The 23,724-nt window shown below is 48.8% G+C and overlaps 1 protein-coding gene and 2 pseudogenes across 1 annotated transcript; 2 read left to right on the top strand and 1 right to left on the bottom strand.

The window, feature by feature from the left end:
• The first annotated feature begins 1,556 nt into the window (after window positions 1-1,556).
• LOC136520578 (probable polygalacturonase) lies at window positions 1,557-5,114 on the top strand (annotated as a pseudogene).
• Window positions 5,115-16,787: 11,673 nt separating this feature from the next.
• On the top strand, window positions 16,788-18,933 carry LOC136523229 (uncharacterized; annotated as a pseudogene).
• A 994-nt stretch (window positions 18,934-19,927) lies between these two features.
• LOC136522130 (protein ACCELERATED CELL DEATH 6-like) lies at window positions 19,928-23,029 on the bottom strand. The gene is made up of 2 exons (XM_066515917.1): window positions 21,014-23,029; window positions 19,928-20,869 (listed from the first exon to the last, which is right to left on the bottom strand). The coding sequence occupies exons 1-2, from the start codon at window positions 22,883-22,885 to the stop codon at window positions 20,117-20,119; spliced, it is 2,625 nt and encodes an 874-aa protein (XP_066372014.1). The 5' UTR covers window positions 22,886-23,029; the 3' UTR covers window positions 19,928-20,116.
• Between the last annotated feature and the right edge of the window lie 695 nt (window positions 23,030-23,724).

Here is a 23,724-nt window from a genome sequence, read left to right as displayed (position 1 = left end):
CGTAATGTGAAGGCCGAAAGCATCTTCTTCAGTGGGGCTGCCAATGCCAATGCAATAATGCAGCAGCACGCCACGCATGTTATCAGAGCACTAGCTAGGCCACTAGCTAACCTCCCTCCAGCCCGTGATCCATGGCTGATGGCTCCATGGATTGGGATTATGATTCACTAGTAGTACCGTGCTATTTGGATTTGGAATTGGAACCAACGACGATCGACAAGCAATAATCCTCATCGGAGTTGGAGATAGATGCACGCACGGCGACCTGCGACGACCCGTGACGACCCTCCCTCCCTCCCTCTGTTTTTTCCCTCTGATTCTGACCACAATGCAATGCACACAGCACACGGGATGGATGGATGGCCAAGCAGCAAGCAGGGAATGTGTGTCTACTTCACGTGAAAGCTGGTACAAACACCAGCCGACGAAGCAGAACTTTACCAAATAATATACTACATACTATACTACTGATTAACTATTCATCCATTCACTAATGGGCGACTGAGAGAAGACTGAATAGTGTCAATCAACGGAAAGTGTGTTGAGAGATTAATAATCTCAGAAATCAATCTCACAGAAATTTCAGACTCAGCACGACGTTCATCAGCCAGTCAGTCACCATGCTAAGCTAAAGTTGCTAATTGATGATAGGATATGCCCCGTGACTGGCAGTGTCAGTGATTCAGAGCTCATAGCCTACTAATGCTAGTAGTATTCAGTAAGAGAACAGGGCCGCTCATATCAATACACGGGTGAGCAGCTATAATAATAAGCCAATACTACTGAACAAAAGGCAATTAACTGAAGCTAAAGATTCTAAACACGTCTTCCGTAGCACTAAGCCGATATGAAACACAAGCAATTAACCTTTTTTCTTATAAACAAGCAAGCAACTAAGTGAAAGTAATTAAGACTGTACATACTTCTTCCGTAGCTGAGAATGACATGCATCTGCACTACTAAGATGTAAGTAGGCCGGACCGGTGAAAAGCGATTGAGGCAACTGAAATAGCTGGTCAGCAAAAGATAGATAGTAGAAATACTTTATTACCTACCATGGTTTTAGAGCTTCCGCTATAACTATCTCTATCTTTGGATATAGCTGTTTCAGAAAGATCTAACTACTCGTTCCTATATACAATTTAGCTACTATTGCCTAATTTAATCAGCGACTAGTTGTTTTGAGGCAGATCGCTAAATGCCGTAGTCTATGATTTAAAACAACGTTACCTACGTTAATAGCACTCACAAAGACACTTCTAAATTTATTTTCTTTTCATAGTGGTAAAAAAAGTGTAGGCTTAAGAAAAGGAGGCACTTGATAGTGGTACAAAAAAGAAAAGGAAAATGTAGTTGTGGACTGCATAAACCACCAGCTTATATTAATTAATAAAGGAGATCTCAAAGAGTAGGAAAAAAAGATTATATTAATGAACGACATCTCAATAAACAAGGAAAGAAAAAAAGCTTCCTCTATTAATGAAGGAGCTAGTGCTGAATAGTGCAGCAAGGACTCCTATAAATTGGCTGCCGCTCGTCCTGCCACTACCATCCAATCCACTCCATCATCCCGTGATCTCACGAGTGAGTGAGTCACTCCAAGCCTACTGCGGTTACCAGCACCAGCAGAGCAGCACAGCAACGGCAGCAATGGCGCTGCGAACGCTCGACCTCAACGCGCCGCCGCTCCTCCATGTACGAACTCACCGCCTCCGTCCTCTCCTCTGCTATCACATCGCATTCATTCATTGCAGCGAAGTCGCGGCGGCCGCGTGCGCGTTTCTTCTTCTTCCTGCGTTAGCTGCACGGTTCTGCTCTTCATTACTCCTCATGTCCTGCAAATCCCATCTCCCAGCTGTTGAAAGTTGCAAGTGCGGAGCATCCTCTCTGTTCCGCTCTTTCACGCCTTTTTAGTTCTGCGTTCTTCTTCTTCCGGTCATTATGTGTCCTCGTCGGTCGCAAGTTGCACATGGAGGTGCTGAAATGGCGCACTGAAAAGTGCCGTCTTTTTGCCTCACAAATGTGGGTTAGGTTAGGTACTGCACTGCACTGCAGCAATCTCTCTCGGATTGCCTGCCAACAAGATATGCTGCTACTTTCGCATGCACAACCAAAGATTTTCGCTCTACTTCTCGTTTCCCCAAAAAGATTTTGCACATATTTTCCGAGAATTTTCAATCAAAAGATCAATGTTTTTTTCCCCCAAATCGAATTCTACCCAGTCCAGCAATCCAGATCAGCTCATGTATGTATGTAGCAGACAATTTCTGAAGCACACACACTGACGGCCTCCTGTTTCCTGGAACAGATTCTGCGCTCGCTATGCCTCCTCGTCCTCGCCGCGTCGGCGGCGGTGTCGGGGCGCCACCACGCGCCCTCCCCGGCGCACGGCACCGGGCAGAGCATGTACCTAGCGCCGGCCTGCCGGGCGCACACGGCGTCGCTCGCGGACTTCGGCGGCGTCGGCGACGGCACCACCTCCAACACCGCGGCGTTCCGCTCCGCGGTGGACCACCTGTCGCAGTACTCCGGCGAGGACGGCGGCGGCGCCATGCTGTACGTGCCCGCCGGGAAGTGGCTCACGGGGCCATTCAACCTCACCAGCCACTTCACCCTCTTCCTCCACAGCGACGCCGTCATCCTCGCCTCCCAGGTCCGACTACGAATTCGGTTTTGATTATGACTGATAACTGACCGGATATGACAAAACCGATGTGCCAAATATTTCAATATTGGTACATGTGGTGCCTGGCTAAAACGATTTGGTCATCTCAAATATTTCAATTTTTTTTATCAGTTTAGATATGCTGCGGTGTCCTGGGCACATCATTTGCTAGTTGCACAAAGTTGTCACCAGACAACAAACAATTCTAGAAATGAATGAGAACATCTTGATTTACTTACTTGTATATACTGTATATACTACTTTCTACAGCACTGACTAACCGTTATTCTTGATGCTAGTATCAGAAGAAAAAAAATCTTGATTTAATGATTCAATACATAATAGTACACGCGTATTCAGATATTTTGTTTTTTCAGTTCTACATTTTGATAACAAAGCAAGTTTGGTGGTGCAGGACATAAACGAATGGCCGATCATTGATCCCCTGCCTTCGTATGGAAGAGGGAGGGATAAAATTGGAGGAAGATTCGCTAGCCTCATCGGTGGATCAAACCTGACCGATGTAGTCATTACTGGTGAGTGGTCAGAAATGTTCAGTGTTCAGACTGAATGAAAGATGTTGTTCATATCTTCAGTTTCTTTTTTCTCATAATAAGAAACAAATATTCAGAGCCTAACTGGAGCATCGGATAGCTAAACCTGCATATGCTTTCCTGACCCCTCATCCCAAAAAACGTTGTCAAAGTTGTCACCATTCACCAGACGACAGACAATGACTAAACTAGATCCTGAAAGATGTTCAGTGTTCAGGCTGAAAGGTGTTCATATTCAGAATTCGGTTTGTCTGAAGAAATAAATGTTCAGAGCCTGACCTAAGCACTGGATAACTAAAAGAGCATATGGAAATGCTTTCCTCATCCTTCATGCTAAAAAATGTGTTCCTTTTTTCCATATCAAGACACAATCGATGTAGCACAACATATCTGACTTGACTGTGGCTGTGATGTCCAAACGATGCGATTTCATGTTTCAGGTAACAACGGCACAATCGATGGACAGGGTGCGATGTGGTGGTCGAAATTCCACAAGAACCAGCTGAAGTACACGCGCGGGTACCTGATCGAGCTGATGCACTCGGACACCATCTACATCTCCAACCTGACGCTGCTCAACTCGCCGGCGTGGAACATCCATCCGGTCTACAGCAGGTTGGTGATTTGCTTGTGTGAGAAGGCTTTCATCTCGTCTGTCAGGAACTAACTAGTAAACTTTGTACAAGCACCTGAAGTCAGAAATGATTTGGACAGCATGCTTATGTGCTGACTTCTGACATCATTGCTCACTCACTCCTATAAAACTGTTATAACGCAGCAACATCGTGGTGCAAGGCATCACCATCCTGGCGCCGACGAACTCGCCCAACACTGACGGCATCAACCCTGGTATGGTATATGCTCCTTCATTGAAGGATGCAGAAGCTGCTGATTCAGTTAGAAATTATAGTAGAAGTAGAAAGCAAAACTAAACAGAAATTGATGATGCCTGTCACACACATGGACATGGCCTGACATGGTACGAATCGATGCAGACTCTTGCTCGCACGTCCGGATCGAGGACTGCTACATCGTGTCCGGCGACGACTGCGTGGCGATCAAGAGCGGTTGGGACGAGTACGGCATCTCGTACGGGATGCCGAGCCAGCACATCGTGATCCGTCGGCCTGACGTGCGTGTCCCCGACGAGCGCGGTGATCGCGCTGGGCAGCGAGATGTCGGGCGGCATCCAGGACGTGCGCGCGGAGGACATCACGGCGATCAACTCCGAGTCCGGCGTGCGCATCAAGACCGCCGTGGGCCGTGGCGCGTACGTGAAGGACGTGTTCGTGCGGCGGATGACGCTCACCACCATGAAGTGGGTGTTCTGGATGACGGGCAACTACAAGTCCCACCCGGACGACAAGTACGACCCCAACGCCATCCCCGTGGTGGACAACATCAGCTACCAGGACGTGGTGGCCACGGGGGTGTACAAGGAGGCGGCGCGGCTCGAGGGCATCCAGGGCGCGCCGTTCCGGGGCATCTGCGTCGCCAACGTCACCGCCGAGCTGTCCAAGTCCAGGAAGTACCCCTGGACGTGCGCCGACGTCGAGGGCGTGTCGGTTAACGTCAGCCCCGCGCCGTGCGAGCCGCTCCAGGGCGCGCACGACGGCGCCTGCCCGTTCCCGACCGACACGCTGCCCATCGACCAGGTCACCGTGCAGCAGTGCGCCTACGACGTCCCCGGCGGCGGCAACTAGCAGCTCAAGTCATCTGCGGTACGGTTGATGCAAGGACCAAGGAGTCTATGTGGATGTGGATCACCAGCTAGCTGCCTCGTACAACTTGTAGCGCTGCTCATATATACACTTGTAGTCCAGGTCCAATGCAAGCAAGTAGTAGTATGAAGTCTGACGAATGAACACAATAACGAGCGAGCAAGCTGAGCTTAATTGGTGAGTCTGTTAGCTGTGTGCCATTATAAAAGTTTACATAAGGGCAGTCCCAAGGATGTATTGATGATGGTTTCTATCCTCGTTAAATGACTTGCCACGTAGGTAAAACGCTGATATGGCAACGTAATTAATAAAGAAAGAGAGAAAAAAATCTTAGAAATGGTTTCCTCATGAAGAAATCAGGTCTTCTCTTGACCCAATGCACCAAGAAACCATGAAATCGCCATTGGGGAGAAACCACCAGTTTCTAGGGGGCTCGTGCCGCACTCCCATTGGAGGAAGAAGATAGAGTTGGGAGAGAGAAAGAAAAAATAATTATTACTTATAGAAACATGGATTGAAAACAGTATTTTTTTTAGTGCGGTATTCTATGTTATAGAAATTACTAGTTTTTTTCATTGAAACTGCCCTAGTGACCTACACGTCATTAAAAAGTTCGTGCAGTCAAAAAAACTTTTTTTCGCGTTTTCACCGTTTGACAGATGACAGCCCTAACATGCGGGCTTAGCAAGTAAAGATGTCCAAAATACAATTCTCTCGTAACTCTATCCTCTTGCTTTTCTCTCTCTTTCTAGCGGGGCTAAGCTGTTAGAGCGACCCCAACACCTTTCTTTCTCTGTCTGGTGGGGCCAAGCCGTCCAGCGACCCCAACTCCTTCCTTTCTCCTCAAGCTATTAGCGACCCGTCTGCCTCAGCGGCACAGCCGGTCCGGCGAGAGCAACGCGAGATGAGGCAGAGCTCGTGCGCGCGAACGCCACATGACACGAGGACGGGGGAAGTTGCAGCCGGCAGGAGAGGAGTAGCCGGCGGTGAGAGCAACCCGACGCGCTCGAGGCGTCTAGTGTCCGTGGCTGAGGACGATAGCCTTGGGGAGGAGCAGGACGGAGCTAGCCTGGGAGAGGAGCGGACGGAGCCAACCTAGGAGAGCAGCCGCCCTGAGAAGAAGGCAGCGGCGGGGGCGAGAGCGGGAGGGGGAGTGGTCTGGCAGCCTGTGGGGCGCGGGGGAGGTGACGCCGGAGGTCACCGTGGACATGCTACTCACCAATCACCGCCGCGCCCTGGTGCGCAGCTCCACCTCGGGGACACCGCCGCAAGTTGGAGTCGGACCTCCGTGCCTGGGACGCCGAGGCCGAGCGCGCCAGGAGCTCCCTCACCGCCGAGTTCCGCGTCGAGTGTGCTCTGGACGCCGGAGCACCGCCGGCCGCCGGAGGCGAGCCTACTGGGTCGGAGCATCCCCTCTCCTGCACGCGTGCACAATCGGCAGAAGGTCTCTTTGCAGTTTAGCCCTCCTTTCTATCTTATCATATCATTATATCACGTGTCTTGTGAATCTTCCCGAAAACCTCTGTTAAACTTTGCACATCACAGCTGCTTCCATTAGATGGCATTTGGTCAGCGAGGGTAGGGCATTTTAGCCTTTTTCTACTACAGTTTGACAGTGTTAGATGTAAAACTGGACCGAATGGTGTGGCGCGGCAAAAAGTTTCGACCAGAGGCACTTATGAACGCTCGAACTTTTTAGCAACTTATAGGTCATTACAAACTTTTATAATGGCACACCGGTAAAAAAACTCTTAACTGGTGGTCTGCTAGACTGCTACTCCATCCAATTATCTTCTTGTGACGATGCATGAAGATGGTGGCTGATGTCCATGTGAATTTGTGTGAAATCAGCTAGCCTGCAAGGTCATTTAGGCCCAGCTGTTGTTGAGTTTGCTGTTGCTTATGCATATATACAAGCTACATGTTATAAATAAAGAAGAAAGGTGGCTTCGAAACAGGGGGCCGAGTAGATTTTCAAATAAATTTCAAATAAATTTTGAAAATTTAACACTGCTGCCCCCCTTAAAATTCAAAAAATTAACTTCCCGGCTCCAACCATGCTTTGAAAGTCCCATCACTTGCAGCAATTAGATGGAGTTGGATGATATTTGAATGGGCATGGCTAGCGCCCAAACGTCCGGACGCTCGGGCAACCCGCCCCCGTTCGCCTTCGCCCTGCCCACAAGTACGCTCTGCCCTCATCTCTGCGCTCGCCGCTCCTTCCCCTGACCCTCTCCTCTCTCTCTGACTCTCCGCGCGGGCGACACATGCGAGCCGAGATGAGTGGCTGAGGACGAGCATGCCCCCAGCGCGCCTGGACTTGCAGCACCTCCCATTCACCGGCCCCAGCGCCCTCGTCCGTCAGCCCACCAGCGCGCTGCGTGCCCCGTCCGCCAGCCCCCGGCTCGCCCCCCGCCGAACAACATAAAACGCTTGCAACTTGAATGCAACATAAGACTGAAAACAGATGAAACATTTGGAATATGCTCTTACAACACGTGTGTGAAGCACATGAAAGATCCAAAATAAAACGCTTACAACATGAAACCGCTTGCTACAACATAAAATTAAAACAACTGAAATATTAAAACATACTTTTGCAACATATGCAACATCCAGATAAAAATGATTACAACATACGTCTGGAAACAGATGAAACATTTTGAACAAATGATTGCAACATACCTCTGAAAACACTTGCAACATCCCTTGATTTACTTTTTACAACATACATCTTAAACGTCTGAAACACGTGAAACATACATATGTGTAGGGGACCGTGACGCCTAAGAGGAGGGTTGAATTAGGCAACTTAAAATTCTACTTCTTAGCTATGGCCTCTTTTTCTATCCTTAGCAAAACCTATGCAAAAGATAAACTATCTAACTGTGCAACTACGGTTTTGCTAGTGTGTTGCTATCTCTACCGCAAAAGAAGTAATACATTCAATGTAAATGCGGAAGCTAAAGAGCAAGGTAGAGATATGAAAACTCCCATCGACGACTCTAGTATTTTTACCGAGGTATCGAGAAGCGCGCAAGCTTCTCCCTAGTCCTCGTTGGAGCCCCTCGCAAGGAATCCCTCGCAAGGGCCAAGCTCCCGGTCGGGTAACTCCGTGGATAGCCTCCGGCCTTCTCCACGTGCAAGTGGGTCTCCGACGTGCCTTTCGGCAAGCCTCTCCTGGATGCTCCCCGCCATCTTCACTATCAAGCTTCTGGCCAAAACGCCGCGGGCCTTGTTCCCTCCGGTACACGGTGGCGGCCACACCATAAACGTGGTTGGTGTGATCTCGCAAGACAACAAGCCCCTCCGATGTACAACAATGGTGCGCGCAAGCACTTAGTGGTAAGAGGTATGCAAACCTCACTAAACATTAGGCCTAAACCTAGAGCAAGCGCATAAGCCGTGGTCTAATCAACCTAAGCACTTCACAAAGCACCTACGCTAATCACCTAATGAATCACTAAGCACTATGTAAGTGGAGATCACTAAAATGGTGTATCAACACCCTTGATATGTTTCCTTAGCTCCACACGATTCATTTGGCCGGTGGGGGTGTATTTATAAGCAACACTGAGAAAGTAGCCGTTGGGGACGAAATCCCGCTTTTCAGCTACTGACCGAACGCTCAGGTCGTCCTGATCGGACGCGTCCGGTCATCCCGACCGTTAGAGCCGCGATCAACTGATCGGACGCTGCCAGCGTCCAGTCACATGCCACCGGACGCGCCCGGTCGCAATTTCGCTGCTCTGGAACCTTTCTGTACTCGATCAGACGCTGTTGTCCTACGTCCGGTCGATCTTGTTGTTTAGCGTCCGGTCGCTGCTTCTGTCGAGCCTCTTGATTGGAGCGTCTGGTCACTGTGCTACCAGCCTCCGGTCACCTCTGTGAGCTTGTTTCTTCACGATCTTGTTGGTTCCTATCTTCGTGCTTGGACTTTGCTTAATATCTTGCGTCTTCTCTTGTGCTTCTAGGGTCTTGCTTATGGTGTTGATCATCGGATCATCACGTCGCCTTCGTCCAAGTCACGTCTTGCATCCTATTGAACTATAAAACAATCACTTGCAACTTCATTAGTCCAATTTGGTTGTGTTGATCATCAAACACCAAAATCCAAAGTAAATGGGCTAAGGGTCCATTTTCCTTACAGTCACCAAACACCAAAATCCAAAGTAAATGGGCCTAGGTCCATTTTCCTTACAATCTCCCCATTTTTCGTGATTGATGAAAACACGACCAAAGCAAGCAAATAATGAGACTTTGAAATTTTAAACACTATCTATTTGCTAGGATGCAATGCAAGGGGTAAGGTTATATGATGCTAAAAGATACTACTTGTAGGATTAAAAGATATCACATAAAAACTTATCTTGTCCTTACAAATGTCCCCATATGGCATTATGGATTTAAGCCTTGATTCCTACAAATTTTCCCCATTATATAGGCAATCCATAATCCACTATCCTCCCTTTCTCAGACCATTACCACTTGTAGACACCACTTGTAGACTATTGCCACTTGTAAATTATTACGATCTAGCTTTTGGTCCTATAAATTAATGCTTGCTTTTGGTCCTCTAAATTCTCCTCCTTTAGAATCAAACACCGAAAAGGAAGACATTAGTAGTACAAGGGAGGGTCAAACTTTGTGATCCTTTGTATGTGGAGTGGAGTGGGTCACAAACTTTGACTCTTATATTATATAGATTAAGCTCTCCCTAAATATATGCATACATATGGTAGAAGGCAAAGCACATGCATAATTGGTAAATTTTTGCTCAAGGAAATTTATTCTATATAATGCATGGAGAAAGTATATAAATATCAAAATGAAATCAACATGATGATATCGGTTTAGAAATACCACATGTGGAAATCAACTTGATTTCTACCACTTGCAATTGGTGGTGGATATTTGAAGTATTGATGCTTAACTCCGGAGACTTCATTTTTCTTGCAATGAGACTACTGCACACATGATAAGCTTGAGAAGGTGTTAGTCTCAAAGCATCCAACTTGTAGAGTAACCTCCCCCTAAATTTGTGCACACAAGTATGGATTACTTGTAGGAAACATTTACATTGATTTTAGAATAAAAAATACCACTTGAAAGATGACATCACATGAATGTGAGAGTTATTTTCGAAGGTGATATTCGGGAGAAATTATCTATAATTTGGACTTTGGCACATATTAAATGAACAATCGAAAGACAAGCTATGTGCCGTGCTCCTAAATAATTTTAAACCATGTAGGTTTGCTTCAAAGGTTAAGAATGAAACCGAGCAAGCCTACCATAAGATCTACCTAGTGTATACATGACAAAAGATATAAGCATGCAAATGCAAACATAGGTATTAAAAGTAACTACTTGCTTAAAGATACTAATTTGTAAGAAATACCACTTGTAAGAAATGCAAATTGATACTAATAACATCTAGTTACCTAACATGGGAAGGGTAATTTGGGTCCATAGTATTCACTAACCCACTTGGCAATAATCTTATCCATCATGATGCACCCCATGAAATGCACCCATACTTTGCCAAGTCTCCAAATTCCCCGATGTCCATTGGACTTCTCACTTCTCTTTTGGGATCCAAACCTTCTTGGTGCTCTTCATATTGGAAATGATTTCCTTTGGCACCCAAAAGCGTTTGATCCCATTGTTGACTTGCTTGTTCACCTTGATGGCCACCACCTTGTCATTTTCTTCTTCTTCAAGAGATAAGGTGTGGAGGTCTTCTTGTCCACCTTGTTGGTGTAGGTGTTGGAGAGCTTGCTTGTTTGTTTTTTCTCTTTCTTCTTTGCCCCTCCCCCATTCTTCACCTTACACTCATAGGACTTGTGGCCTTTCTTGTGGCATAAGTAGCAAACCATAGTTTGTCCTTCATCAAGTTTCTTCACTCCCTTAACGGTGTTATCTTGATGAAGTTGGGCTTACTTCGCCTTGCCTTTTACTTGTGTCAAGTCCTTGGTGAGGCGAGCTACTTCTTGCTTGAGTTGCTCATTCTCCTTTGCAACCTCTTGTGTGCATGTATCTACAACAACTTTCTCAACACAAACTTAGTTGCACAAAGATGAGTCTAAACATAAATCATTACAAGAAGTAGAGGCATCCCTTTTAGGCATGTTAAAGATAGAACTTTTCTTTTTAGATGCCTTGGTGGGGTTTGTACTAACGGCTTCAAGATTACCAACTTTATTAGTTAGCTCATCACAATGTTTGCATATGATTTATATTTTAGTAAGCAAACTTTTATAAGCATCTTGTGAGCTAGCTAACTTTTCTTTTAATTTTTCATTTTTCTTTACAAGTTGCTCATCATTGATTGTGCATGCATTTGTTGTTGCACTAGCCTCAAGTTGCTCAATTTTAGTGGATAGTTCAACATTGAGATTAGCAAAGTTTTTATATTGTTCAAGCAAAGTTTTGTATGCTTCTTGTGAACTATCTAGCTTTTTTTTTAATTTTTCGATCTTCTTTTGTTGACTAGTCCAAACTTTAGCATAATTAAGGTTTTGTTGCACAATTTCTTCATAAGAAGGCATTTCTTTATCACTATCACTCTCACTAGAGGATGAGCTTTCGTTACCTCATGCCATAAGGCACATACGAGAAGAGCTTGATGATGAGTGCTTACGCCCTCGCCTCTTGTAATGGTGTTCTTTTTCACTTGAAGAATCATCCCATGACCTTTATTGATGTGAGGGCTTGGTTCTTGCACGCCTTCTTCTTTGTCTTGGGTGTGGGCTTGTTTGGATAAACTTCCACAAAGTGCTCCAACTCGCCGCATCCATATCATCCTCTCTTTCTTTGCTCATTTCTTTGATTGGTGAAGATGATATCTTAAATTTGGATGGGCACACCCTTGACATTGAGCCTTTGGATCATCTTCTCCGCCTTGTTGATAAGTTTGATTGATTCTTCATCAAGGTCGGAGGTGGAGGAGGAAGATTGATCATCATCACTTGAATCTTTATCATCATCATCATCATCATCATCCTCATCTTCTTCTTCATCTTCACTTGAAGAGCTTGAGCTTGAGCTTGTCTCAACTTGCTTACCCTTCATCTTCTTTTTCTCGCTACATGTGAGAGCTTTGTCTTTGCTTGATGAAGAGGCTTCTTCTTGACCCATCTTACATGATATTTCAAATGCCACTATCTTGCCAATGACTATGCCCGGGGTCATGGTGCTCAAGTCTTCCATATTGTGAAGGATGGTGATGATGCTTGCATATTTCTTTTATGGTAGCACAGAGATGATCTTCCTCATGATGTCCGCATCATCTAGCTTTGTTAGTCCTATTGAATAGAGCTCATTGATAATTAGATTCAAACGAGAATACATATCACGAACAAGCTCATCATCATTCATTGTAAAGGAATCATAATTTTGTTTAGCTAGACAATATTTTTGCTCACGGACATTCGACGTGCCGTCATGGAGCTCTTGAAGTTTTAACCAAATTTCATGTGCCGTATTTAAAGTGAACACTTGGTTAAACATATCCATACGAAATGATTCAAACAAATAATTTTTAGATCTAGCATTGAAATGAATGTCCTTTTCTTCACTCTTCGTGGGTTTATCGGGATTCTTAATGGGTTTCATCCTGTCACGAGTGACTCTCCAAACTCCCAAATCAATCGCCTCAAGGTAGCAAGCCATTCTAGCTTTATAATAGGGGAAGTTAGTGTCGTCAAAGTGCGGAGGCCTAGATGTATCCATCCCAACCACTCTAAATAGCGTCGGCTCAACAGCGGTTAAGCCAAAGGTCCAAATTGAGTCAACCGGCTCTAATACCACTTGTAGGGGACCGTGACGCCTAAGAGGAGGGGGTGAATTAGGCAACTTAAAATTCTACTTCTTAGCTATGGCCTCTTTTTCTACCCTTAGCAAAACCTATGCAAAAGATAAACTATCTAACTGTGCAACTACGGTTTTGCTAGTGTGTTGCTATCTCTACCGCAAAAGAAGTAATACATTCAATGTAAATCCGGAAGCTAAAGAGCAAGGTAGAGATATGCAAACTCCCGTCGATGACTCTGGTATTTTTACCGAGGTATCGAGAAGCGCGCAAGCTTCCCCCTAGTCCTCGTTGGAGCCCCTCGCAAAGAATCCCTCGTAAGGGCCAAGCTCCCGGTCAGGTAACTCCGTGGATAGCCTTGGGCCTTCACCACGCGCAAGTGGGTCTCCGACGTGCCTTCCGGCATGCCTCTCTCAGATGCTCCCCGCCGTCTTCACTATCAAGCTTCCGGCCGAAACGCCGCGGGCCTTGTTCCCTCCGGTACACGGTGGCGGCCACACCACAAACACGGTTGGTGTGATCTTACAAGACTACAAGCCCCTTCGATGTACAACAATAGTGCGCGCAAGCACCGAGTGGTAAGAGGTATGCAAACCTCACTAAACACTAGGCCTAAACCTAGAGCAAGCGCATAAGCGATGGTCTAATCAACCTAAGCACTTCGTAAAGCACCTACGCTAATCACCTAATGAATTACTAAGCACTATGCAAGTGGAGATCACTAAAATGGTGTATCAACACCCTTGGTATGTTTCCTCAGCTCCACACACTTTATTTGGCCAGTTGGGGGTTGTATTTATAAGCTCCACTGAGAAAGTAGCCGTTGGGGGCGAAATCCCGCTTTTCTACTACTGTCCGGACGTTGATTACGTCCTGACCGGACGCGTCCGGTCATCCGACCGTTGGAGCCGCGATGAACTGATCGGACGCTGCCAGCGTCCGGTCACATGCCACCGGACGCGTCCGGTCGCAATTTCGCTGCTCTGGAACCTCTCTGTACTTGAGCGGACTCTGTTGTCCTGCATCCTGTCGATTTGCCTGTTCAGCGTTCGGTCGCTGCTGCTGCCGAGCCTCTTGATCGGGGCGTCCAGTCACCAGTCGCTGCTGCTGCCGAGCCTCTTGATCGGGGCGTCCGGTCACTGTGCTACCAACGTCCGGTCCAGCGTCCGGTCACCTCTGTGAGCTCGTTTCTTTATGATCTTGCGTCCGGCTTGGTTCCTATCTTCGTGCTTGAACTTTGCTTGATATCTTGGGTCTTCTCTTGTGCTCCTAGGGTCTTGCTTGTGGTGTTGATCATCGGATCATCACGTCGCCTTTGTCCAAGTCACGTCTTGCACCCTATTGAACTACAAAACAATTACTTGCAAATTTATTAGTCTAATTTGGTTGTGTTGGTCATCAAACACCAAAATCCAAAGTAAATGGGCCTAGGGTCCATTTTCCTTACACACATGAAAGATCCAAAATAAAACGCTTACAACATGAAACCACTTGCTGCAACATAAGATTAAAACAACTGAAACATTAAAACATACTTTTGCAACATATGCAACATCCAGATAAAAAATGATTGCAACATATGTCTGTAAGAAGATGAAATTTTTTGAACAAATGATTGCAACATACCTCTGAAAACACTTGCAACATCCCTTGATTTACTTTTTACAACATACATCTTAAACGCCTGAAACATTTGAAACATACATATGCAACAAAGGGGAGAGAAAGGTCGGGCCGGTCGATTACGACCGTCGGGGTCGGAGCCGGCGACGAGCCGTGGCACGCGAGCGCCACTAGCACCGCCCGCACTCGTGGGTGCCCTTGGCTCGGCCGGGGAAGACCTGAGGCACCACGACATATGCGCCCTAGCGCCATGGCGGGGTCAGCGGCGTGCGCGGCGACGATGGGAGATGGACAGACGGACGGCGAGGGAGCAAGCCACATAGGTGTCTGGGACGGGCATACTGCACGCCCGGCGATGGGGCACGGCGCGACAACCGACGAGCACGCGGTGGGCGAATGGGCGTGAACGAATGAGCGGCCATGCTGTTGCGTCGAGCGCCGGGCGGATAAGGATGAGCGAGTGGGGATTCGTTTTTGTGTTTCTGAGAGAGATGGTGAGTTGGGGCCCGCTCCTACGAAGCCACGTCCGGGCACGGGAGTTACGTACGGATGACCGTGGCTTATCATTATCGTTTAAAAAAGAAATTAAATAAAAATATTAAAAATTTCCAAAGCGCACCGGAACCGAACACGGCGACCTAAAATTTAAATTTCCCCATAAATCCACCCCCACCCCATCCCTGGGAGATTTAACTTTTTACCATTATAATGATTGACACCTCCTCAGATAACATCATAACAGTTGCCACTATAATTTTGTCAGTGAAGAAAGAAAGCAGATACAAAAAAAAAAAAATGACACTTTTACTCATGTGACACGGCAACCCTTGCGCCAGCACAGATCGAAGTCAGCATTAGTGCTCTCTTCCTCCTCCCTAGGGGGCCCAACCAGCACCACCACAGTCTGCTCCCTGCCGCTGATGTTGCCACCGGCATCCTCCGGAACCACCGCCACAGCATCGAGCGCATTCCACACCATGGCATCAAGCGCGACGCCTACCGCAGCGACGTGCCGTGCACCTCCCGGGCTAGCACGAGGCTCCTCGCCTCGTGCAGGCCGCGACCCCCACGGCGGCGGCCACCGTATCGACAGAGCCGCCGCGGCCGTCTAGCTCCAGCATCGCGAAGAACAGAGTCACGGGCGAGGCCCAGCCTTGCGTGCTCGGTCACCATGGCCATCTAGGAAACCACGTCCAGGCCGTCGCCGGCCAGGAACGCGTCGAACAGGGCCACCACGCGCGCGCGCTCGCCGTGTGAGGTAGAGCGCGATGAGGCCGTTGCGGAAGGTGCGCTCGCGTAGCCGAGATCGTGGAGGCGCCCCGGTGCGTGACCACCATGCTGGTCTTGGCGTGCTGCCACGGTGCGAGCGCGGGTTCCACGCCCCATGCATCGACGCCTGGCTGCTGTCCCACGGCTCGTGCCCGACGTGTCGTCGGCTCGCCGCCCCGTGATGGACGGCAGGCCTGCCAACGGCGGCAGCAGGAAGTGGGCCAAAGCGGGTGGCTATTCCTCATCGCCGTGCCTCTTCCTCTCCCCCCTGCCCGCAGCGCGCTGTTCGCCATCACAGTTCGTGGCCGCCTCTCCTAGCACGACGATGGCCTCGACCACTGCGGGAGCTTCCGGCATGGCCAGCGCGCGGGACTCGCGGCGGTGCCCGTCGTGCCCCCGGACCCGACCAGGTACAGAATCGGAGGCCCCGCGCACACGCACCTCCTGCGCGTCGTGTCGCAGGCCAGGCCGACGGCAGCCGTCGTCGCCTCGACGCCATCGTTCCTCGTAGCATCCCCTCGCGTTCCTCCCCTCTTCGCGTCTGCCTCCGTCTCCTAGGGGACGAAGCTCGGCGGGATCTCGAGTTCATTGCGGTGGTCGATGCGGCGGCGCGGCATCCTCCGTGTCCGCCATGTCCGCGGTCGAGCGCGGGCCCGCACTCCAGGTCCCAGGCTAGGTCCAGCGATTGAAACCGTGCCGCCGCCACAGAAGCCACGGTCGCACGCGCGCACATGCCCACCACCGCCTCCTCGTTGCAGGTGCTGCTCGTTCGCGGGCATGCCGGAGAGTCCCGAGCACCGCGCGCTCCCAACAGGGGACGGTGACGAGGGCTGCGTCAAGGGCTTCCTCGATGCCAGCCGCGCACGCCATGGTGAACGGCGGAATGCGGTGGCGGTTCCCATGTCGATGCTGCTCGCCATGGCGTAGTAGTCCAGGCGGTGTTGAAGCGGTTCGCCGAGTGCCGGCGGCGGCGGCGTGCATGGGGCAACAGCAGGGAGGGGCGAGAGTATAGGAAGGGAGCAGGGTCCACGTGAGTAAAAACGGTAGTTTTGTAGCCTGACGATTCGATATGACTTAAAAAGTTAAATCCCCCCACCCCCCACCCAGTCCGACTCGGAGCGGTGGGACGATAGGAAGGAGCCATGGCGGCTTTGCTCAGCGTGTCGAGGGCGGGCAACACAGTCCAGACCACTGCGGCGTACAACTGGCCCACCTATGGAGATCCTCGGATGTGCCCTCGCCCCTGCGTGGGGGCATTTTTGGCATCGTCGGCCGTTCCCGTCGCTGTGCGTTCGGCCATCCCAAAATTAGCGACGGCGGCGTTGGCGGCCCTGCGGTGACCGTCTCTAACAAAGAATCTAGCATTGGATTTACTGCCAGCTGAATTCATTGGTAAGGAGGATATGTATATCTTCCCCTTTGAACTTTTTGACAGTGCAAGCATATCACGGTTACAACATCTTCAGCTTAGTTGTGTATCCTTAAAACCAGGTTCCCAGTTTATGGGTTTCCAAAATCTGAAGAAGCTTGATCTGCAATTATTTTCTGTATCTAGAAAGAATCTTGAAGATATGTTAGCTGGTTGCTCTACTCTGACGTGGTTGAGCTTAAGTACATGTTGCATGAAAGATGAGCTAACGGTGAAAAAACCATTGGACCATTTAATGTACTTACGTATCGTGGATTGAAATATGACGAAAATAGAGTTACAAGCAGAAAATCTGAAGACTTTTGTATACCATGGAGCGCGAGTAACTATTGACCTTGGTCAAGTTAAGCAACTAGAGACAGCACAAGTTCATCTGAATGGTGCCACTCTTAACTATGCCATCACTGTGTGCTTCCAAACATTCTTACATGTGTAAAAAATTTCACTCTGGATACTTATCTACCTTTAGAGGTATGTTCTTGCAACACATCGCTAGTCTTAAGAGTCGTTATTAGTACCTCTTGAAGTTTGTTTTTGTCTAACCGTTTTCTTTCTTTCTTTCAGACGCCCTTATTGCTGGACAAAATTTGCATTTTTTCTCAGCTCAAAATTTTACGGTTGTTGCTCTTAATTGATACTAGAAGCACTCCTAATATTCTCTCATTGGCATCTTTCCTGAGAGCTTTCCCTTTCATCGAGGAACTGGAGGTGCATGTAAGTACCCTTCTGTGTTGATAGACGTGATCCCTTGTAAATGTATTTTTTCGGTAACTTTACCTTGCGATTTCCTTTTTCCTATTTCTTTATTACAACACTATGTAAATTCACCACAGATTATACTTTTGTTTTGTGTAGTACTATCTATATTATATTTTGCCCCATATAAGAATCCAACTAATTACTATTCAGATGCCTAGCATGCAACAGCATGGGCTACATAGTTTAATTCTTTTTTTGGGAACTATGCTGCTACAGGGGCCCAACTTGTCAGGATCTATGCTGGCATAACACATAGGCAGATAGTATATGCTAATTATGGAGATTTGGATCTGAGGTGGCATACTTGACAAGTTTAGGGACCCAAATCTGCATTCTGAGAGTTTGCACACATGTGACACTATGGAAACCTTTTAAGGACTGCTGGTGTACTTTATATTATTTAGATTATTATGCTTATAATAAACTTGTCACCAGTTGTTAGTTGGTTACCTAAGATTTGTACTTACAGTTGCAAAAACATGTCTCATTTCTATGTGGTTCCGCTAGAAAGGGTGAGAAGCAATTACAAAGTGTGAAATTAGTGGACATATAGCACTAATTTTCTCTGATTAAGTTGAAGATTTTGTCTGCCATTTAATTAGTGGAGATTTCATCATTTATGAAATACTTCCATCATTTACAAAGACTGAATGGACAAAAAAATTATACAGAACCTATGGTGACAGACTGACAGCTCAGAAGTGGGAATGCATTTTTTTTTACATAGGAATTAGGGATCATATATAGCTTCATTGCAAATATGCTGATTATACATACTGTTGTATTGTTGTATGCAGTTTGATCTTCTTGATTTCTTCGAAGGTCCAGGATGGGGAACTTTACAGAGGCTTCCCGGCAGTTCATGCAAGTATCTAAGGAACGTGCTTCTTACCGGGTTTAATTCGGTCAAGGGATAGCTTGAGTTCCTGGTACATATAGTGGAAAATGCTCCTGACCGGAAGGTTTTGACTATAGATCCGAGGAAGAAGCAGGTAGGTCGTTGTTTCCGTAGGGAGTCAGAATACGTGGATATGCGAGCTGCTGCCAGAAAGTACCTTGATGGAAAGATCTTGCCTAGCACGGAAGTCCACATTCTTTAGTGAGCTTGTCCTAGGCGCCCATTTATAGATGTCAACGGGCCCTGTTCCCCGAATCTCCGTGGGGAATTCACCCATTAGGGAACGGGGATGGTATGAATTCTACCCCCACGGGGGATTAAACGGGGCTGAAGTTATCCCCGTCGGAGATCACGGGGCGGGGATGGTATGCAGGCCCCCGTTCCCGCTTCCCGCGGGGACCCGATTCCAAAGGTCCATATACTGGCAAGGCCCAATACCTGTGATATATAAGCAATGTTGTAACCCTAGCTCCTGTAACACCCGTACCCGTAAATCGTTTACTAAAACACTACATGAGCATCATGGTTATGTGTTAATGCATGTGATATAGTGTGTAGATCAAATTCCGTAACTCGAAACGATCAACGGAAACGCGAAATGAAAGTTACATTTCATAGTCCCGTTATATCACTTAGGGTTTTAAACAAATTTTTATTAAGCAAAAATGCTATAGAACATATATGTGCTACTTAAATAAAGTTTAAAGTGTAAACTTTGTAGATGACGATAAAATACCTGTGGCCCACGGGGATCCCCACGAGAACTAATTCCCCGACGGGGATGGGAATGGGGGATTTTCTTCCCCACGGGGACGGGGATGGGGAGGCACTCCCCGACGAGGAATTCCCCGTTGACATCTGGAAGCCCATTGTGATGTTTCAAAGTGCGCGCGACAGCTGCGTTTATATTGTAGTTGTGCCTTGTCACTTCCGGGTCCATGCTTGTTTCATTTGTTACTTCAGTTTTCCCACAATCACGGTTGCACGACTACTTTAATCGTCCTGAAATATAAGGGATCTACGCTGGTTCCAAGTCAAACTATCCTAAAATGTGACCAGATTTATATAGAATAGTATTAACATTTATCACATCATTATGTACGTAATGATGCTAATATGCGGCATTTATAATCATAACAATAGGAAAACTGAGTTTAATTTGTGCATCGCACCGAGACATGGGATATAATAATATATAAACAATAGAATCAGTACCGAAATGATCATATACAGTAGCTAGGAAGCAACAGCTTGGTATATTACACTGCTTATTAACACACTCAGACGACAAGCGCGCACGCGTACACACACACTGCCACACACACACACATGAACGTGGACATCTCGATAGATGCATCATGCATGTATATATATTTATTAAGGAATTAATAAGGACTTAAGGTAAACCTTGGCCACCTTCGAATTGCTGGGAAGCCAAAGATTAGTACGTAGGGCCAGAACTTTCTGAAGACAAAAAGAATCGAGCCTAACACAAGGTCGCGTGGTGACACTTGTCGACTTCTGCCAATTCCAATCATAGGAATAATGTTACCCAGAGAAAAGCCTTTGGATTCCTTAAGGATCTGAGCTGCAAGAGCAATCATCAAGACAGCGACCGCAATTGCAATGGAGCGGGCAACTGGAAGCAGGACCACGAAGAGCCCCAGGCCAAACGCAGCCAGCAGGCTCCTTCCAGAATGCCACATCAAGCCGTATGCAAGATTAATGAGTCGGAAGCGTCCCTGTAGGCTCCCAGCAGGCACCCCGGCTCCCAGCAGGAGGGAGGTAGCCCAGAGAGAGAAGCCAAACGCCAGGGCGTCGGCGAGGATAAACGCATCAAAAGCGTAGCTCCTCCGGGGCCCGCCAAGCACCGGTGTGCCGGCGACACCACCACCAGTGCCGTCGCCGGCTGATCGGCTGCCTCCGGGCAACGTAAAAGCTGATGCAAATGTCACGGTTGTAATGAGAACGGAGAAAAGGGCTAGAACTTGTGCTGCAGCTGTTAGATTCTCGGACATCTTCTTCTCCTCGTCTTGGTTGGAGAGGACGCATTTTTTGCGGAACAGGTCGCCCCGATTATTTTCACCATAGGGAGCTCCTGATAGTAACAGTAACATTCGTACCCTTAATCTTGGATCCTGCAAAACAGAAAATAACAAAACAAACAAATAAATGGCCATGCATGCATCAGAAGGCAGAGTCGCAAGACAGATAATAATGATGAGTAATAAGGAGCTAAATTAACAATCATTACTATTAACAGATATAATTAAATTATTTACCCATGCGTAATAGGCCGGTAGTGGCAGGGTGGTCCATGAAACATCAATAGGCCTCATGCCCACATTATTGGGTACATCCAAGCGCACCTGCTGGTTCCCAATAAGGCGTTGGACGACTAGAAGCTGGGCAGCATGGACAGCGCGGTGCAGTGGAGTGTCCCCGTTCATGTCCTGAGCATTCAGGATCGAGGACAAGAGACCTGCTAGCCTTGCAGCTTCTGCAGCAGCTGAACCCGGACGGGCACGGCGGCTCTGCCTCTGCTTCTGGCTCTGGCGGCACACATATCTGACCACGTAGTAGCAACCCTTCTCTGCAGCGACGTGGAGGAGCGTCCTTCCCTTGGCATCCCGCAGGGTGGCGCAGTCCGGGCACCTCTTCAGCAGCATCTCCACGACAAGGAGGCTGCCACTCCCTGCAGCGACGTGTATAGGGTACAGACCTGTCTTGTCCGGCTGATATGCCATGGCCACGTTAGCATTCAGCACGAGGGATGGCATAAGCGGGAGTGTCTGCCAGTAGCGCCTCGACGGCAAGCCACCGAGGGATGCAGCCAAGTGAAGAGGTGTGCTCCCGTTCTCCTTGTCCCTCTGGCTGGCCAGCTGCGACAGTAGCAGCAGACCAGGTGGTGTTTCCATTTCCACGCTGGCGCTGGCAGCAGCAGCACCCGTCAGCAGCTGCGAGAGGAGAACAACTGTTTTCACGCTAGCACGTGAAACAGCCGCGTGCAAGACGTTCCGTCCATCTGGTCCGGAGCAGTAGTAGGATAGCTCGCTTCTGATGCTACGCCTTGTTTTAACGAAGAGATGACGTGCGATATCCATTTCATCATGCTCACCCCATAATGAAACGGCCAGGAAGAACGGGGAGCAAGCAGCACCAGCACCAGCATCCTCCTCCCGGGCCCGGCTACTGCTGTACGCCAGCTCCGGATCCACGGAAAGTAATTTGTCGATGGCGGCCTTGCTGGCGGCGCGGACTGCCTGGTGCAGCGCGGTCTCCCCACACCTATTCTTCCTTCTCAGGAACTTCTTCACCGCCGCCTCGTCGTCGGCGGTGGCTTCGATCAGCAGATCGACGAGGCAAGACATCATGTTGACGTTCCCAGCACGGGCAGCGCAGTGCAGGGGCGTGTCGCCCTTGTTGTTAGGCGCTTCCAGTGCTCGGTGCTTGCCACCAGCACCGCTCTTCTTCTCCTTGTTGCGGACGATAACATCAACGCAGTCAAGGAACTCCTGCGTGTCGCCGCATGCCGCAACCACGTGCAGCAGGGAGTCTCCCTCCATGGTCACACCATCCTCATCGAGGACCGGGACTGCTGCTGGGAACGATCCTGCGGGTGCTGCCGCTGGTGGCTGCCGCGCCGGCGGCGCAACATCATCATGAGGAGGCGGTGCCGGTGGCTCGACGACGACTTGTTCCACTATTTCGCTGTGGACCAACAGCGAGCCCTTCTCGGTGGTCACCCCATCCTCATCGAGGACCGGGACCGGCGGTGGTGGCGGCAGATGCGCAGCAACAGCGTCAGGACGCCGTGGATCCACATCCACTATGTGGTCCAGCGGTGATATCGATGGTGCCGCTTCCACGGACGTGGTCGTGGACGCTGCAGAATCGGTGGTGGGTGTCCCGCTCCCCTCGTCGTCCGCCCGTGTGTCTTCACCTTGTTGGTCGTCGTTGCCGTCGTCATCGTTGAGCTGGAGCAGGTCCTTGAGCGCCTTGCTGTCGCCGCGGCGAGCAGCCATCAAGAGCCGCGGATCTAGTGTAGCCACTGGCCGGGCATCGGCGGCTGCGGCTGCGGTGGTGAGTGCGGGCTGAAGAGCAGCAGCAGACTGCAGCTCGCTTTCGTTACCTGCTGCTACGGCGGCGGCCATGGCTCACTAGGCGACTAGGTTGGTTGGTTGGTTGTTGTTGTAGTTAGCTGCTTTCTGATGATCTGACCTCGTACGTACCACTACCACCGCCGGTTGATCAGCTAAGTATGCCGCGCGGTGGTTGTATAGATGGGGCACGGCCCATGTGGCCCACAATCTTGAATAATTTCTCCGTCCCGGTCCCCGCGAATATCATCAGGGATAATTTTTTCCTCGTTCCCGTCTCCACCAGGAAATTAATCCCCATAGAGATTCCCGTACCCACTTAAGCTTATTAATTCTTACAAATTCAATAATAGATTAACAATGCAAAAGAGCCTATAGCCTAGTAGTTACAAGAGACTTAGTAGCATCTTAGCTCCTAGGTTCGACTCTTCGTGGGAGCGAATATTCTAGTATTTCACGGCGCTGTGCTTTCAGTGGTAGGCGACGTTCCCGTCAATAACGAGACGCTTGTGGTGACTTTGTCAATCTCGAGAGTTTGCCAGCCCAGTCTTCGAAAATGCTCATAGGGGAAGGATTTGTGTTCGTGCGTTCATAGGGGGTAAGTGTGCGTGTGTTATGACTTATGAGTGTCTACGTTGCCAGACGGGGAGAGTCTTCTCCTTATTTCATTCCCCGTGGAGACTAACTTCTCCGCATCCTCCCCTAATAGGAGAATTTTCCATGGGGGCTTCCGCCCCCTTGCGTTTTCCTGGTGCTTCCTAATGTCGCATCCTGCTCTCCCCAACCCCGATCTCCCACATCAACCGCTCCCCTCCCGGCGGGCTCCCGCGGCTACCACGTGCACGTGGCGGCGCTCCCCTCCCAGCAGGCTCCCCCGGCCGACACGCATGGTG

The sequence above is a fragment of the Miscanthus floridulus genome, chromosome 18 (assembly GCF_019320115.1).
Source record: "Miscanthus floridulus cultivar M001 chromosome 18, ASM1932011v1, whole genome shotgun sequence".
Lineage (NCBI taxonomy): Eukaryota > Viridiplantae > Streptophyta > Magnoliopsida > Poales > Poaceae > Miscanthus > Miscanthus floridulus.
This window is presented reverse-complemented; position numbering and strand designations above follow the sequence as displayed.

Excerpts from the sequence above, each read along its gene's own strand:
- LOC136522130 (XM_066515917.1), bottom strand. The coding sequence starts at position 22,885 with ATGGCCGCCGCCGTAGCAGCAGGTAACGAAAGCGAGCTGCAGTCTGCT. Across the intron at positions 20,870-21,013 it reads TACCGGCCTATTACGCATGG|GATCCAAGATTAAGGGTACG; the intron begins GTAAATAATTTA and ends TCTGTTTTGCAG.